Source organism: Strix uralensis, chromosome 9 (assembly GCF_047716275.1).
Source record: "Strix uralensis isolate ZFMK-TIS-50842 chromosome 9, bStrUra1, whole genome shotgun sequence".
NCBI lineage: Eukaryota > Metazoa > Chordata > Aves > Strigiformes > Strigidae > Strix > Strix uralensis.
In genome coordinates, this window is record NC_133980.1 from 10,851,021 (window position 1) to 10,865,825 (window position 14,805).

Here is a 14,805-nt window from a genome sequence, read left to right on the forward strand (position 1 = left end):
GAGTCTCTGCGCTCCTCTTGTAGGCACAAGCCTGCCACGGTGGCTCAGTAGTGTTCTGGTGTTACCTGCTGTCCTCAAGAAAAATTGAAATCCTCTTTCTATAGGCCATAAGGCAGTCACTGAGATTAGGAGGAAACTTCCTTTGGTGGTGTATTACTTCAGACTTTACATCTACAGATACCCTTTTTTGGCATCCCTGTGGGGAGAGAGGACTCATTGGTTTCTATCTACCCCTTATCATCAGCCAGCACCGGGAATGCTCTCCTCTGTGAGGAGGAGCAGCGGCATCGCCAGGCTGCCCCCAGCTCCAGCCACGCAGCAGCAAGAGCCCTGCGCTATCGCATGCTGTGAACATCGTGGCACTTCTTTCTTTCCTATGTGGAAGTTCACCTGTTATTTTCCACCCATATTCCTCCAAGTCTTTAAAGATAAACAAATCTTCAGGTCTCCAAATCTTTAGCCTGTCTGCAATGGGCATAAGGTATCTACCAGTCTGCAATGAAGAATCACAGACAATCCATCCTTTCGATCTCTTGCTTTTATTCTAAGCTGATAAGGGAGGCCCTTCTGTGCTTGTCAGCTTTGCATTCTTGGTGTGTGCAGCATAGCTGAGTATCACAGATTAAAGGTGAAGAGTTGAACAGGGAAAATAAGCAGGAGCAAAGCAGCTGTTTAATGAGATAGAGGGGCTTTCCTCTTGAAAACTGCTTATCCGTATCCTGTCTGTTGGTAATTGCACAGAATATTTTCTTTATGGACCATGTTAGCACTGTTTTCCCGGTTCAATATATTTTACCCTTTTTCAGGATCATCTTTTCACCTTGGTAGCATTAAATCATTCTTTACAAAATTGTAAGTGACCGACAACATATTTTTTTCAAGCTGTTTGGTTCTGCCCTGCACATCTTTTCTCTTATAGTTACAACAAAGTTCAAGTGTGCTCAGAAGTCAAAGCTTAAATGGTTTCAGTCTGTACCTAAGTTTGAGCCCTTGCAGTTCCAGGTTTGGAAACTCCTTTCCACTCAAGCCTGTCTCAAGCTGTAACAGAACCTCTACAGTTACAAATCCAGATATTATTGAACTGACTTACAGCAGTAGGATGTGCTATGCTGACAGAACCAAACCTTGGAAAAATGAACTTCTTGGCGGCTGTTTTGGCCACTCATGTCACTGGCTCTCTTTCTGCTAGAGTTATTTTCATTTTTGCAAACTCCTCCCTGTGCCTTGCTCTGTTTTTCAGGTAGATCCTTTACCTCCTGGTGCCCCTAAGAGTCTCAGGTGGGACAGCTTCATCACTGGACCCCGTGCCTCCATCGGTGGTGTCATTTGCTGGGATTCACCTCCAGAAAGAGACCTAAGAATCCATCATTACAAAATCTGCATAAGCTTATGGGAGCCAGAGCAGCTAAGAAAGATCACAGGGAAATGGCTAATGTATGTATGCTGCCACTGTACATAACACTGTCTTTGTTGGTCTCTGGAGAGGTGCTGCGAGAGTACGACAGTTGCTGATGGAAAAAAGCAGGGGAAGAGAAAGGATGCATCTGTCAGGAAGAGATGCAGTCATAACTCTGGCTTAGTATTGAAGAACTGAAGTAACTTATTTCACATGATTGTCCCTCCCCATCCCATGCACACGACGGCATGCAACAATCATTTTTGCTGATGGAAATGTGGTAGCTCTATTTTCTGCCCCACCTTCATCTCCTTGTCTTTTTACTTGTCCATACAGTATCATATACCCTATGGCATCATATAATTAAAATAGATGATTATGCAGATGCAGATGGATCCCGAAGGAAACCTAGCACATGGACATAACACCACAGGCAAGTTTTAACTGATTATGCAGCTATAAAGAAGTTTCTTCTTTTTAAAATTAAAAATATTTTAACTTCTTTTTCTTCTTTTTTAATGCTAACAGCTTAACATTTTCCTCTCCAGGTAAAATCTGAAATGGAAGAGAGGGAGCTCAGGCTTAACACAGAGTACCTTATGGAAGTGAAGGCTGTAGCTTTTTGGGTTTAGAAACCTCTGAAGAGCACAAAATCTTTCCTCCCATTTGCAACACCCCTCCCCCCTGCATGCAGAGTGCAAACCCTGTATGCATTTGGCTTCCAGATCTGTGACTCCCACCCTCCTTTTTATAAGCTGTGAATTTTCTCCCTTTCAAAACACAGATTTTACCCCTGTCTCATGCCGCACGGAAAGCTTTTGCCCTGCAAGTGCCCTGGCTTTTTAAATAATGTGGAAACTCCTTGGTTTATTCTGCTTCTGTACTGCACCTCCAGTTCATGATTTCTGTTCCTCTGTGGCCTCTGCTAATGCATAGTGTGGCCTGAATGGGGTGATTTTCTGTGCAGTTCCAGTGAAACATGGCTGTGTGTACAGGGACTGTAGCTTTCTCACTAGCACTGTTTCTTGTTACGTAGTAGAGAAGAGGTACCACTCTTACTCCCCTCTCCATCATCAACCTGATTTTATTATTATTACCAGCAAGTGATGGCAATACTGTTCATGTTTCCTTGTCCCAAGACTTGATGGATACATTCAATGACCGTGTTAGCCCCTCTCTATTCTCAGTAGCACCTTTATGATGGTATTGCCTTTCCAAGCCACAGTTGATCTTGCAAGTCTTCACACCAGCTAATCCAACCTCTTTTGGCTTCTTTCCCAAAGGTGTAGAGTTCTAAGGGAAATACTCAGCAAGGATATTTTCTGTTGATATCAGTGGATCCAGAAATTCTTCTTTTCTTATCTACAGGGCTGCTCATTTCTCTCCATTGCTATCAGCCATGAGGGACAGATACTACTTACAGAATAGAATCATTTTTAAGGGAAATAAGAAAGAAAATAAGGAATCTATACCAAAGCTGTCTACATTTTCTATCTGAAGTTACAAATCAGGTGCAACTGCACTGACACTTGTGCTGCTGATTAAAGAATAGCATGTTATGTGAAGAGCAATACGTAGTCTTCTCTAAGAGTGATCTTGCAGTGAAGCAGGAGATACCACGTATGTGGAGGGACCAAGGATTAGCTGTTGCCTGAAGCAGAGACTGTACAGACAGCATCTCTGACAGCATTCCTCAGAGCAGCATCAAGAACTCTGGCAGTCCATAGCAGAACTTTTCTACTTCATTATGTGCTGAAAAGCAACTGGTTTCTACTCATTAGACACTAATCAAGGTCACCCCTTCATTGCTGAATGCTCTGCATTCACTACGCTGTTGGCAGGAGAGCTTGCTCTGCTCCTGTGTGTTCAGAAAAAAAAACCCAAAATAAAATAAAAGGAGAAGAAATCCTTTGGCCAACCATCTGTTGGAGCACAGGCCGTGGACACAGTGCAGATACAAATGCCTGGATGCATTTTGCAGGTGTGCCCTGTGACCCATCTTTCCATGGAGGAATTCACTGGGAAAACAGATTGCACTAGACTGTTCCTGCAACTGCAGTTAATCGTGCCTTTTCTATATTACTGCTGCAGGATTAACACAAACATTGCTCCTATTTTCAGGCTTATCAAAGGCAGCAGCACATCGCTCTAATCTCCTATTTCCCTGCTCTCTTTAAAGTGTTTAAATGAATGGAGCACTGATGAGCAGGGATGTGGTGCCAGCAGGGATGGTGTCATTTAATGCCTCGCTATTTATGCTATTTAATGCCTGTGTAGCTTTATGTGTCCTGGGTGACTTGCTAACCATCTGGCACCCTCCACCCTTTCATAGGACAGACGGAGGTGTAGACAGCACCTTCATTTGTCTCCAGTCCAGAGAGTGACCAGCAGCAATAAAACGGTATAGTTCTGATGTGCCTGCTCCTAAACAGCTTGCACCTGCTGTCACTGAAGGGTGAAGCTTGGAGGCCATGGTTTGGTGACCCTTGATACCAGGCAGTTTGGATCTCAGTGAGCTATGGGCACATACCTATATTTCTTTTGAACTGGTTGGCACACACAACCTGGATTTTTCTTCCAGCTGTAAAAAGCATAACAGTATCTGCTCTGCCCTAGCACCTGTTTGTGTACAGTTAACTTGTCAAAAGGTTTCAGACAAGCTGGAATCAGCAGAATTGTTTATGTCGCATCAGCTCCTTGTCCTAAGAGTCCTACAGCTGGATTTACTGTATCGTTGAATCACAGCCTGAATTTTTAGCTTTATTATTTTCACGAATCACAAATACTTGTGTTGTGTCCTCCAATCTCCTAGGAAGTGGGCTGAGATCCACCCTACTGCTTTCACACCACTGTCAGCTGGCATTAACTTTCAGTCATTTTCTCCTTTGAGGCCAGATTGAAATCAGTGACCTAGAAGTAAAGTACTCTGTATTTCGTTAGCAAGCAGTCCCTGGAGTTGTGCAGTCTAAATTGGGATGTTTTCTCAGCGAGGTCTTTTGTATATCTTCCTGTGGCAATTGTACTGTAATTACCAACAATCCTCTTTTTGGTAGCAGAATTTATTAACTGCTTTCCACTTTCTCCTATGTATTTCTGCTCAGATCATGGTGAAATAAGGACTTGATTTAGTTTGTGGAGGGGTCATGATATCATACTGTAAAGCATTAGTTTTCTATGATGACATTCTCAGAGATTATATTATGGATTCACTCATATTTCTGCAAGGAGGGCAAACTGGAAGCTGTGCTTGACGCTTACTGCCCTTTCTGTTAGCAATACAGCTGTGTCACCTGACCCTGAAAATGCTCACGCCTGTGAGAGTATTTGCAGAACTAAGGATGAGTCATGTGTAGAAGCATTTTCACAAGCAGCCCTCATGTTTATGGGATCACTTGTGGACAGTGCTGATAGTCTGCTGGGAGGGGCTGGCTGCCCTTTTCAGTGCTTTTGCTGAAGGTTTATTTTATTCAGCATTTTAAGGAAGAGCCCAGCTCATGTTGTAACTTTAATGCAGACTGTTAATATGAATAAGTTATGCCCTCATGGGGTTTTCTGTGTTCAGATACAAGGTCAGATCCAGTTGGTCACTCTGTGGCGGTATCTAATGAATTTCCAGCATCCCAGAGAGTATACAATTTGAGATTAGAAGCAGCACCACCTTATTACCATGATAGTCAATTGCAAGTGGAAGTGCGGTGGAAGAGAGGCCAAGGTAATGTAACATGTGAGTGGAATAGCACTCAATCCGTGTATTATGAAATTGTCATTCTGTGCCACTGTTCAGCATAAATGGACTAATCTTCAGTTTGAAAATGAGGAGAGCTTGACTGTTAAAGAATAGGTCATTTGGTTTCTGGCAGCAGCAGAAGATGCTGTAATATTAGCTGTAAGAACTTGTGCATTCTTGGTAAGGAGATAAAAATGATTAAATTGCACTGCTTGCTTCTCTGTCTTCTAAAGTAATTCATATTTGGACCTGGATTCATCTAAGCATTTGCATAATTCCTCAGGCCATTCCTATTCAACCATGCATTTCAGCTTGTGCTTAAACTTAAGCAAGTGCTGAAGTTCTTTTCAATTCCAGAGGCTTCAGCCTTGCTGAACAAGGTCTTGGCCATTAGTGTAAAATGTTTCTGTAGCTTCTGGGATTCCTATGCTGTAGCAAATGGAAGTTTGCTGTATTTGTATTACGGGCTGAATATTCTTTAATGACTCAGAAAGGTTAAGGGTGAAGATCTTGGGGCCCTGCAGAGGATCATTTTTAATAGAGTCCTCTGTAGGAAGTCCAAGAGCCAGAGAACCGGGGTCATGTCTCCCAAGAGTTTCATGGACTCTGCAAAACTGGCAGTCACACTGACTGCCTCCCTTCCGCTGGGTTCTTCCTCAAAAGGAATGAGCAGAGCCAAAGGGAAGGTTTTGTTGGGCTCTTTGGGACATGGAACTCTTCAGCCAAATTCTGTTCCAAATTATGCTTTATTATTCCAGAGTAATTTCTTAATTTTGATAGGGCTATGCCAGGTGGTAGCTATTGTCAATATGAATTGTAGTTTAAAAAAAAAACTTCAAAAAATTGCAATATTACCATATGTATTTCTACTTGGGGGGGGGGGTGGCGGAGATGGAGAATAACCTTGATAATTTTCTGTTTTGTGGGGATGGAATGTTCAAAACATACTGCCTGGCATTATCAAGCTACTGTGTGTCAGTTCAGTTTAGCATCAGAACATGTTAGCCAGTACAGTTCCACTGCTTCATGAAGACGTGTGGGAACTGGAAATTTTTTAATTGGGATTGACCCCATTCTAAAATGAAATGTTTGGTTATGGCTTTTTAAAGAAAATACAATAAAACAATTGACTTATTTTTTTCCTTTGGAAAAAATAATTTTTAAGCATTTGGTAGGAAACCCTCTACAGAATAGATTTATGGCCTGAAGTCTTGTTCACAGTGAAACTGGTGGGAATTTTGCTGTTGACTTTCATGTAGCCAGAATTTTACTGAAGTTTCCTTTGCAGCAGGAGGGATTGTGTGGCTCTTTATCTGGAGGTATTAATGTAACTTCAAAGCCTCTTGGCCCACTTTAGAAATAAAAAGTGTTCTTATATATCTCATTGATTTGTTGGAGATCTTGCTCCATTGAAAGTAACATGGTTTTTGTCTCTATCCCAGAGAGCCTCAAGGAGCTTAGTCTATATTTGTTAAAATGGAGACCAGTAACATGTTCTTCTAACACACCAGTAGCAGAAGAAAGAGCGAATGTCCAGGTTAGTGCTCTACTTTGCTGGGCTATCTTCAGATCATTGCTTTAAAATGTTTGTTCTGTGAAGGGTGGTCATTGCAGGTTGCAGATGTAGATGTTTACAGTGGGATCATACTTCTGTTTTAATGCAGTGCTGTGCATTATACCGTCTCTGTTTGCCTGGTCCCAGCGCATGAGATTATTCACCTGCTTCAGAATTTTCCTGTGTGTATAGCAGATTTTATTAACCCCCAGAGAGGCCTATTTGGAAGCTGTTTTTCCATCCCAAATTGGGTCCCACTACTAAAAATCTTTTATGAACAAGGAGCAGTTAATTCCATTGCTAGGTGACTGGAGTCCTTTGTTACCTCATCTTTAACTGGGACAAGGTGTCAACGGTAGTGAGAGAGGGCAGAGAAAGGACTGGAAGAATCAGAGGAGGAGAGAAATCTTTCTAAAGGAAAAGGAGTATTCAGGGAGCAATTTTCATGAGATACACACATTTGGAAATTTGCTAAAATATGTTTGCAATGTTTTTATAAGCAACATTAAATGAAAGTACAGTTAGTTCTGGACTTAACCTACCCATTTGTCCTTGGATTTAGGGCTAGCTCAGAGCAATTTTCCAGTTTTAGAGCAATTTTCCAGTTTTGCACTTCAAGCTCATCTCTACCTGCTTTACTCCACTGCACTGAGGACAGTGCTGGTAGACACAAAAAGAGCAGGACCTTCCATGGAAGAAGTAGTTCCTAGGAGGGGCCTGAGAGCGGAGTTTCAAAAGCACCGTGTTCCCAAAGAAGGGCCAAATTTTTCAGAAGAGCTGAACAACAAGCACTCCTGCTGTGACAGATGGCTGAGTATTTCAAAAGATCTTGCTATTAAAGCTGGCTGGAGATTGTCTATTCTCTTGTTTTTGACAGGAACTTGGGTTTTCTGTTAAATAATAATAGTGCAGAATGGGCAGATTTCCTTTCAGCATTCTATTTTTATGTGAGAATTTTAATTGTTTTGCTCAGGGAAACTCTCACTCCTGTAACACATTCATTTACAACTTGCTGTGCTGGAGAGCTATGTGATTGATAGATGCTTCCGAAAGTCTGATCACATGCTCTGGTCCCTCAATGGCATGAAGCTTTTCTGAAGCTCTAGCCAAACACGCGCGTGCTGTGTGTGATGTGGTGGACAGAGCACTCAAGTGCGCTGCTTCCATTCAGGTTTTCTTGGGTAAGTTTCCATTTAGGTTTTCTTGAGTGGGTTAAGCTTTGAGATAGTTGATTTGGGATTCTGAGCACATGATCTTCAGTGGGTGAATGCCTTCACTTGTGGCTGTTCACATTCAGGATTGGGAGTGAAAATCAAGCTGTGTTTGTATGTAGCTGGGCACTTAGAAAGTGGGATCTTGGAACTTGAGGGTGTTTCTCAAAATGTGTGCTTTCACATTTCCCATCCATAAACCAGAGGTAATTCTTCATCATCAGCAAAGGACTGACAAAGTTCAGTGTTTATGCGTGCAACTTTGGAGAAGCAGAAATACGAAACAATCCTTCTCTTCCATCTGAATGTCTCAGAGCTCTTTTAAACTGTTAATTAATTGAGCAATCATAATGATGCGCCTGTGGGGATGAAGGGGGAGGAATAATTTACAGGTGGGAGAAATGAGGCATGAATGACTTCCTAGCCTTACCTGTGCCATGCTGTTAGTCTGTGTCAGATCCAGACAGATACCTTCTGTCCTGTCTCCTTTTGCATCTGTGATGGGTGGCTGGAAACATCAGCTTCCTCCCCCTTTCCTCCACTTCTTCTGTAGGGAACCCATTTCCTTATCACCAGGCTGCTGTTTCACGGAAGTACAAGGAGTCCATGTGGCCCATCTCTTTGAGGGAGCAGGCTTGGAAGCTGGCACATTTGTTTCAACTCCCAAGTGCCACCCACTGAACAGGACATGGCCAGAGAGCCACCTCCACTGCAAGGGAGAAAGGGAGTCAAAAAATGAAACTTGTAGGTGCTCTTAGGACAACTGCACATTCTGCCCTGCCTTCCTCCTCCTGATCTTATGCACAGCTGAATTATGGTGTGCCATCCTCTGCACACCTCCCACAGCAATTCAGGTTACATCTTTGCTACACTGAGCAGAGTGGCTCAGGAATATCTAACCTGGCTCAGAAATACCAGCTCACCTCTGAGGAGCAATATGGCCCCTCTTTGTCACGCTCTCTTTCCTGTCTGATCCCCTGTATCTGGGGCCAGTAGACTTCTGTACAGAAAACATTGTGAATCTTCTGGCATATGTAGAATAAATAAGCACAAGGTTAATTCAAATTGTTTAAAATTTGTGGGATGGGCAGGGTAAAAATACTGCTTAGGAAAAGGTCCAACGCACAATTTCATCTACAGTTTGGCTGGGAATTCCATTTAAATTTAGTTCTTAAACACAGCTGTGAAACTCATGAAGATGTCACATTGGTTGCTCACCCAGCAACCTTTATAGCCTCCTGGGAAGGTAATAAAAACACCAATAGTGTGCAGTAATTCTAACAGGCTGCTTTGCTTCATTCCTCTGGCTGCTCCTTGTTGAGCTCCTGCAACTCAAGACATGAAGTTTTTCTTCTAGCCAACCTGGTTCCAACTGTTTCTCCCTATCAGTTATTCATATCTGAAATGGAAAAGAAAAATGCTGGCATAATTTGCTGGTCCCTGGAACACCATTTTTTTTTATTTAACTGATGGGGCTTATGGTTACCTTTAGCCATAGGTTTTTAAAGCACTTTTTAGCTGGATAGCAGTGATAAACCCTACAAGGAGAAAGCAGTGGTAAGTGGTGGCTCGTGATGAAGGTTTTGTACTGTCTATAGCCATGTTTTCTATTCTTTTTCAGTTTATGTATCTTGTAAAAATTTTTTGGTAAATCTGCTACCCCCTCTGTGGTGAATTTAAGCCTATTGATTTCTGGCTTTCCTAATTGCATTTTACAGACCCCCTGCTGCATCTGGGACCAGAGCTTGAAAAGCCCTGTTTAGTGAAATGGATTGTCTTCCACAGGTCACTGACACCCTATATTCTGCCTTATCTAAATTAGGCAGTCTCCAGTATTCTCTGATCTAATCCCAAAAGTAAAGGGTGTGTGTTATGTGCAGATATAATGCTTACACATAAATTTCCTATTGAGCAGTTATTGGAAAAGGAGATGAAAGCAGGTAGAGCTTGACCTCGCAGTTCAGTGCACATGCTGCCAGCGACGCGGTGCCTGCTAACAGCTGGCTTTTCTGCACCTCGGCAGTGATGGAGTTCCCACTAGTTCAGGAGCCCACTGCCAATGGTTAGCACATGCTGTTGTGAGAAATCTCATCAGTCAAAAGTGTCTCATAAATAATTTAGAGGAAAGCAATTAGCACACACAGCTGTAGCTGTTTGCAAAGTCACAGTTATACCTGCCAGGGCAATCTGGAAATGGAAATTTCAAAACCATTTTTTGAAGTAGCCAGAATGGTCTAGCTTAGAGCTAGGGTTGGTGGGTAGTTGTTGATGAGTAAGGAATAATTGCACTTTCATGTCTTTTTATGTGTAATGAAATCCAGGAGAGAATTTTAGTATTTTTTGCATATTGGGAAAGGGATCAAAGGGATGCATAGTTTGAAAAACTCCAGCAGTCAAGGCCTTATTCTTCCAGAAGCTCTGCAACTCATTCAGCTTCAGAGTGAAGGGGACAAGTTTTAATAGAGACTTGGACTTGCATTTTGAAGGCATTAGCTAGTTAAAGCTTGCCTATATGTACAGACTGACAGGGAGGATAGACAGGAGGAAAAGGAAGAAGATATTTCTTGAAATAGCTCATCTGAGTATGCTTGCCCTGACAGATCAATGGGATTAAATTGTTTGAGAACTTCTGAGTCATGATAAAAGGGAGAGGAACCTGCTCTTTAAGAATCTCAAACAACTACAGGGAAGGTGTGGCAACAAAGGTTGGTTTGTGCAGGTGAGTCCTGGGAAGGCATTATTCATATTAAATGTAGAGATGGCACCAGCCTGGGGTGGGCACATGTGAATATATATTAGGATAGGGTTAGAAATCACCTACCTTGATCCTACCTTGGGACAAGGGAATGGACCAGATAACATTGCAAGATCCTCTCCAGCTCTTCTGATAGCTGTGCATTCAGTCATGGTTTCTCTGTTAGATGAGTGCCCAAAACACGTTCATCTTTACAGGATCTCCCCTTGGCTAGGAAATTATTATTCCAATTCTACCAACTGAGAACTAAATTGTAGAATGTTGCCAAATGAGGCTGTCCCAGTCCTAAATTTTGAGATTCCTTCCTCTTCCTAAGAGGAAGTCTGACATTGTATTGTAAAAAATGCATTTAAATGTGTTTTGATCATGTTATGAATGCTACAAAACAGCTCAACCTATGCTTAAGGACCAGCTGAATTACAAAAGATTGGAGTTATGATTTGTAGCAGTGCCATTATTTTACTCCGTGGTTCCCCTGAATGAAAACTTATCACAGTTCTCACTGGTGTCTCTACCATTTGATCTGTTGTTCTAAATCAGACTGCCATCACCTGTCCATGAAAGTAGCATAGAAGCCCAAGAAACTGCCTGCCACTTCCCAGTGGCCAAGGCCTCCATCCAAGGAAAATTTCCAGAAAGAACCAGCTGCTCATTGACTGTGAACTGGATGAAAATCCCTGCAGTCAATCAACAGGCTGCCCCAGCTGGTCTGGCCTCACAGAGACAAGTAAGACCTCCTGTAAGTGATATTAATTGCAATCTATCTGGAAATCTCTTACAATAGATTTTGTTTGTCTGCAATGGGAATTTTCTCTAATATATTATTGAATATGTCATGGCAGTGCACCTTTTTGCACTGCAAAATGATTAGCCATTAGTGTATTTTACAAAGATGCTCAACTCAAGTCTTTCATTTGCTTATGTCGCGGTTTAACCCCAGCCAGCAGCTAAGCACCACGCAGCCGCTCACTGACTCCTTCCCCCTCCCAATGGGATGGGGAGGAGAATTGGAAAAAAAAGTAAAACTCACAGGTTGAGATAAGAACAGTTTAATAAATAAAATAAAATAAAATCTAATAATAACAATAATATAATAATATTAATTTTAATGAAAAGGAATAATATTAATTGTAATAAAAATAAGAGAGAAATAAAGCCCAGGAAGAGACAAGTGACCTACAATGCAGTTACTCACCATCTGCTAAGTGATGCCAGAGCAGTGATCCCCGCCCCTGCCAACTCCCCCAGTTTATACACTGGACATGAAGTTCTATGGTATGGAATATCCCTTTGGCTAGTTCGGGTCAGCTGTCCTGGCCGTGCTCCCTCCCAGCTCCTTGTGCACCTGCTCACTGGCAGAGCATGGGAAGCGAAAAATCCTTAACTTGGGATAAGCGCTACTTAGCAACAGCTAAAACATCAGTGTGTTATCAACATCATTGTCACACTAAATCCAAAACACAACACAGTACCAGCTACTAGGAAGAAAATTAACTCTATCTCAGCCAAAACCAGGACAGCTTATTTCTTTCATTTATTTATACTTACTAAGTTTTAGTAGAATTGGGAGAAAGTGAAGAAGGTCCTCTAGAACTTCAGATGAATTGCTCAACAGCCAGAACTTTAGTATCTTTAAAAATCTTTATTGAGCAAATATTCAGCCTTCAGGTCACTGGGGTGAATCTGAAGTAGTCTGAGTTTTGTCTCCTTTTGAGTTAATCCAACTTTATTTCAGTTTAACATGTTAGCTATCTGTGATCAGTTCTTGGCTCTTCTTAAGCCAATTTAACACATTTTATAAGATTGTAGATTGCATTATCTTGTGAATCACAAATAAGTGTTCAAGAAATGTAAGTTAAAATAATCTAATATGCTTTAAATGAACATCTTCCCCTCCTATGCAGAGAAAACTAGTGAGGCCTTAATTTGAATCACTATCCATAAAAGTCTCTAGGAATATTTACAGGTACTCTAATTGAAGCAAGCTGAGCCTCTGATCTTTATAACATTATTGTATGTATTGACAGTACTGCAATGCAGAAATGTGAGAAACTACTAAAAATCTCAACTAGGTCAAATAAGAGTGAGTCAGGATTTTGTTCGAAACAATAAGCATAATGTTTCCATAATGCAAGAAAATATTCATTGTACAGGAGAGAGATGAACTTCTGTTTTTAAAAAGGGGATTGTCTGGCTACAGGTTTTGGCTGGGTTTTGCCAGTGACTGCGTGTACACGAGGGTAAACATCTGCCTTAGATGGTATCTTCTGGATCCAGAGGTTACCACCTGCAGTCTCATATCACATCCCCACTCTGGGAGCTGTCAAGTCTGGATAGGGATGTCTCTCCAATGCCTTTGATGATAAGTTAGTCAGGGAAGAAACTGTTCTTCACTAAAGGTAGGATTCATCCGCCTCAACTTTAACTTGTAGGAGCTCTCTGGGTCTGTCCATAATGAAAGGAGAGGAATGGCTTCTTCTCCTGGAGATTCCTCTTCTAATCTAGATGGGATGACTTGCCACTGGAGGAGCATGTACTTTGCTATTCATTTCAGAAGAAGTCCTGGCAGCAAGATCAGACTGGATGTCTCCTTTTTACATAGTCAATTTTGGTTAATACCACAATAAATTTCAGCACAGTAGGATCCCTGAGGTTTCTTGGTGCTCGCGTAACTCCAGTAACATCGTACAGATTTTGCATGGGTTAAGTTTTTGTGGGGTTTTTTTGTATACTGAAAGATAATATGGAATCCTTTAATGAACCCTGTTTTCCCATTTTAGTCTCAGCCACTAGCAACAATCTATGTGTTTAAACCTTCAACATTTATCAGTTTGAAGTTTAAGTCACTAGTCAGGGCCAGCCACGCTGGATACCTTCCAAATGCAAGCAACTGATGCTTCAAGCTAATAAGGTTGGTTATTCACCTGGGGCTCAGTCCTGCACAGGAATGTCTCTTTTGACTGCTTATGTGAGAGTTTACATTTGTTTTAAAGACGGTCGTGCAGAAGAGGTTAAAGAGGTTTAGCTCTTTTGGCAGTGGGATGTGGCTTTTTCTGTAGCTTCTCCAGGGACTGGAATCAGAGGCTGTTTCTGAACACTTTTGGATCCCTCCGTGTGGTCAGCATGATATCTGCTTAGCTTTTAAAAATTTCAAGGATGCAGAATGAACTGATGTCTCTGAAGCAGAGGCTGACAGTGAGTACTGGTCTTCTGCTGCATCTCTTGAAATACCTAAATCAAATCATGCCCATCTCTGTGAGATGATAGTTCCCAAGCTGAAGTGCCCCCAAGTTTGGGTTGGGGAATTCCCCTTTCATTTATAATTTCAACTCAGAAAATGGGCACATGTCTGAATAACAAACTTGTTGTCACAAACGTTTTCTGTAAGTGCCAGGTCTCCAACTAAATTGCCTGGATTTTCTTTCCTTGGAGTAATTTTTGAGTAGAGATGAATAAGCTATTTTATTTGTCAGTTCTAATTTGAAAAGAAAAGTTCGTTATGTTTCAAAAGCCTTAGATAGAGCAGACCAGCTCCAGATGATTTTGCATTAATGTCTTGTAGGACTCTGGGAAAGGCTGACATCCTTGCCTACTTAATTTTGAACTCCCCATTTGATCTTACTTTCTCCTAGTTGATTCTCCCAGGCTAAGAAAAATGCATAAAAACAATTCCCTTTCACTGATCTGAAAATATGTAGGAAGGCCCCTCCAGCACTTTCCTTTCTCTCTGAAGATGGTCTCAGCTTCTTCAGCCTCTCCTGATAACAAAGATTTTCACTGACTGTAACATCCTCATTTCTGTCCTACAGTGCACATTCTACATCCTTCTCCATGTACAGTATTGGTGCTGCAATGACTGTAGCTATATACTGCTTTAGGAGGAGTTAGGCAATTACAATAATGGTATCATTTGGGGAAGCTAATAATCAAATCTCTGCTGCAGGAGGTTTTTACCTCTTTTTCTTTCAAGTTCTAAGAATTGAAATGACAGCCTGGTCCTGCTTCTAATTTATTCCTTATTCCGTTTCACTCTTTTGTTTCTGATGAAACAACCCCTCACAATCTGATATGAGTGAAAGGCAGCACAGTGTCAAAAGAAAGTCCCACGTTTGCCTGCCAAGCAAAAGACAAAATGTACCAGTAGGATGCTGTGCATCAGCA

General features: G+C 41.7%; 2 protein-coding genes across 3 annotated transcripts in view; both read left to right on the forward strand.

Annotated features, from left to right (window-relative positions):
- The window catches only part of LOC141947458 (uncharacterized), a 124,999-nt gene extending 123,101 nt beyond the window's left edge, over window positions 1–1,898 (forward strand). For both annotated transcript variants that reach the window (XR_012630136.1, XM_074878618.1), the window contains one exon: window positions 1,241–1,898. Coding sequence is in view for 1 of the 2 variants with exons in the window: in XM_074878618.1 (XP_074734719.1) it covers window positions 1,241–1,459 (219 nt within the window). In the remaining variant the exon portion in view is untranslated. The remainder of the gene's footprint in view (window positions 1–1,240) is intronic.
- A 4,742-nt stretch (window positions 1,899–6,640) lies between these two features.
- Window positions 6,641–14,805, forward strand: part of SENP5 (SUMO specific peptidase 5) — a 69,254-nt gene continuing 61,089 nt past the window's right edge. Inside the window, exon 1 of the mRNA XM_074878614.1 lies at window positions 6,641–6,660. The gene's annotated coding sequence lies outside the window, so the exon portion shown is untranslated. The remainder of the gene's footprint in view (window positions 6,661–14,805) is intronic.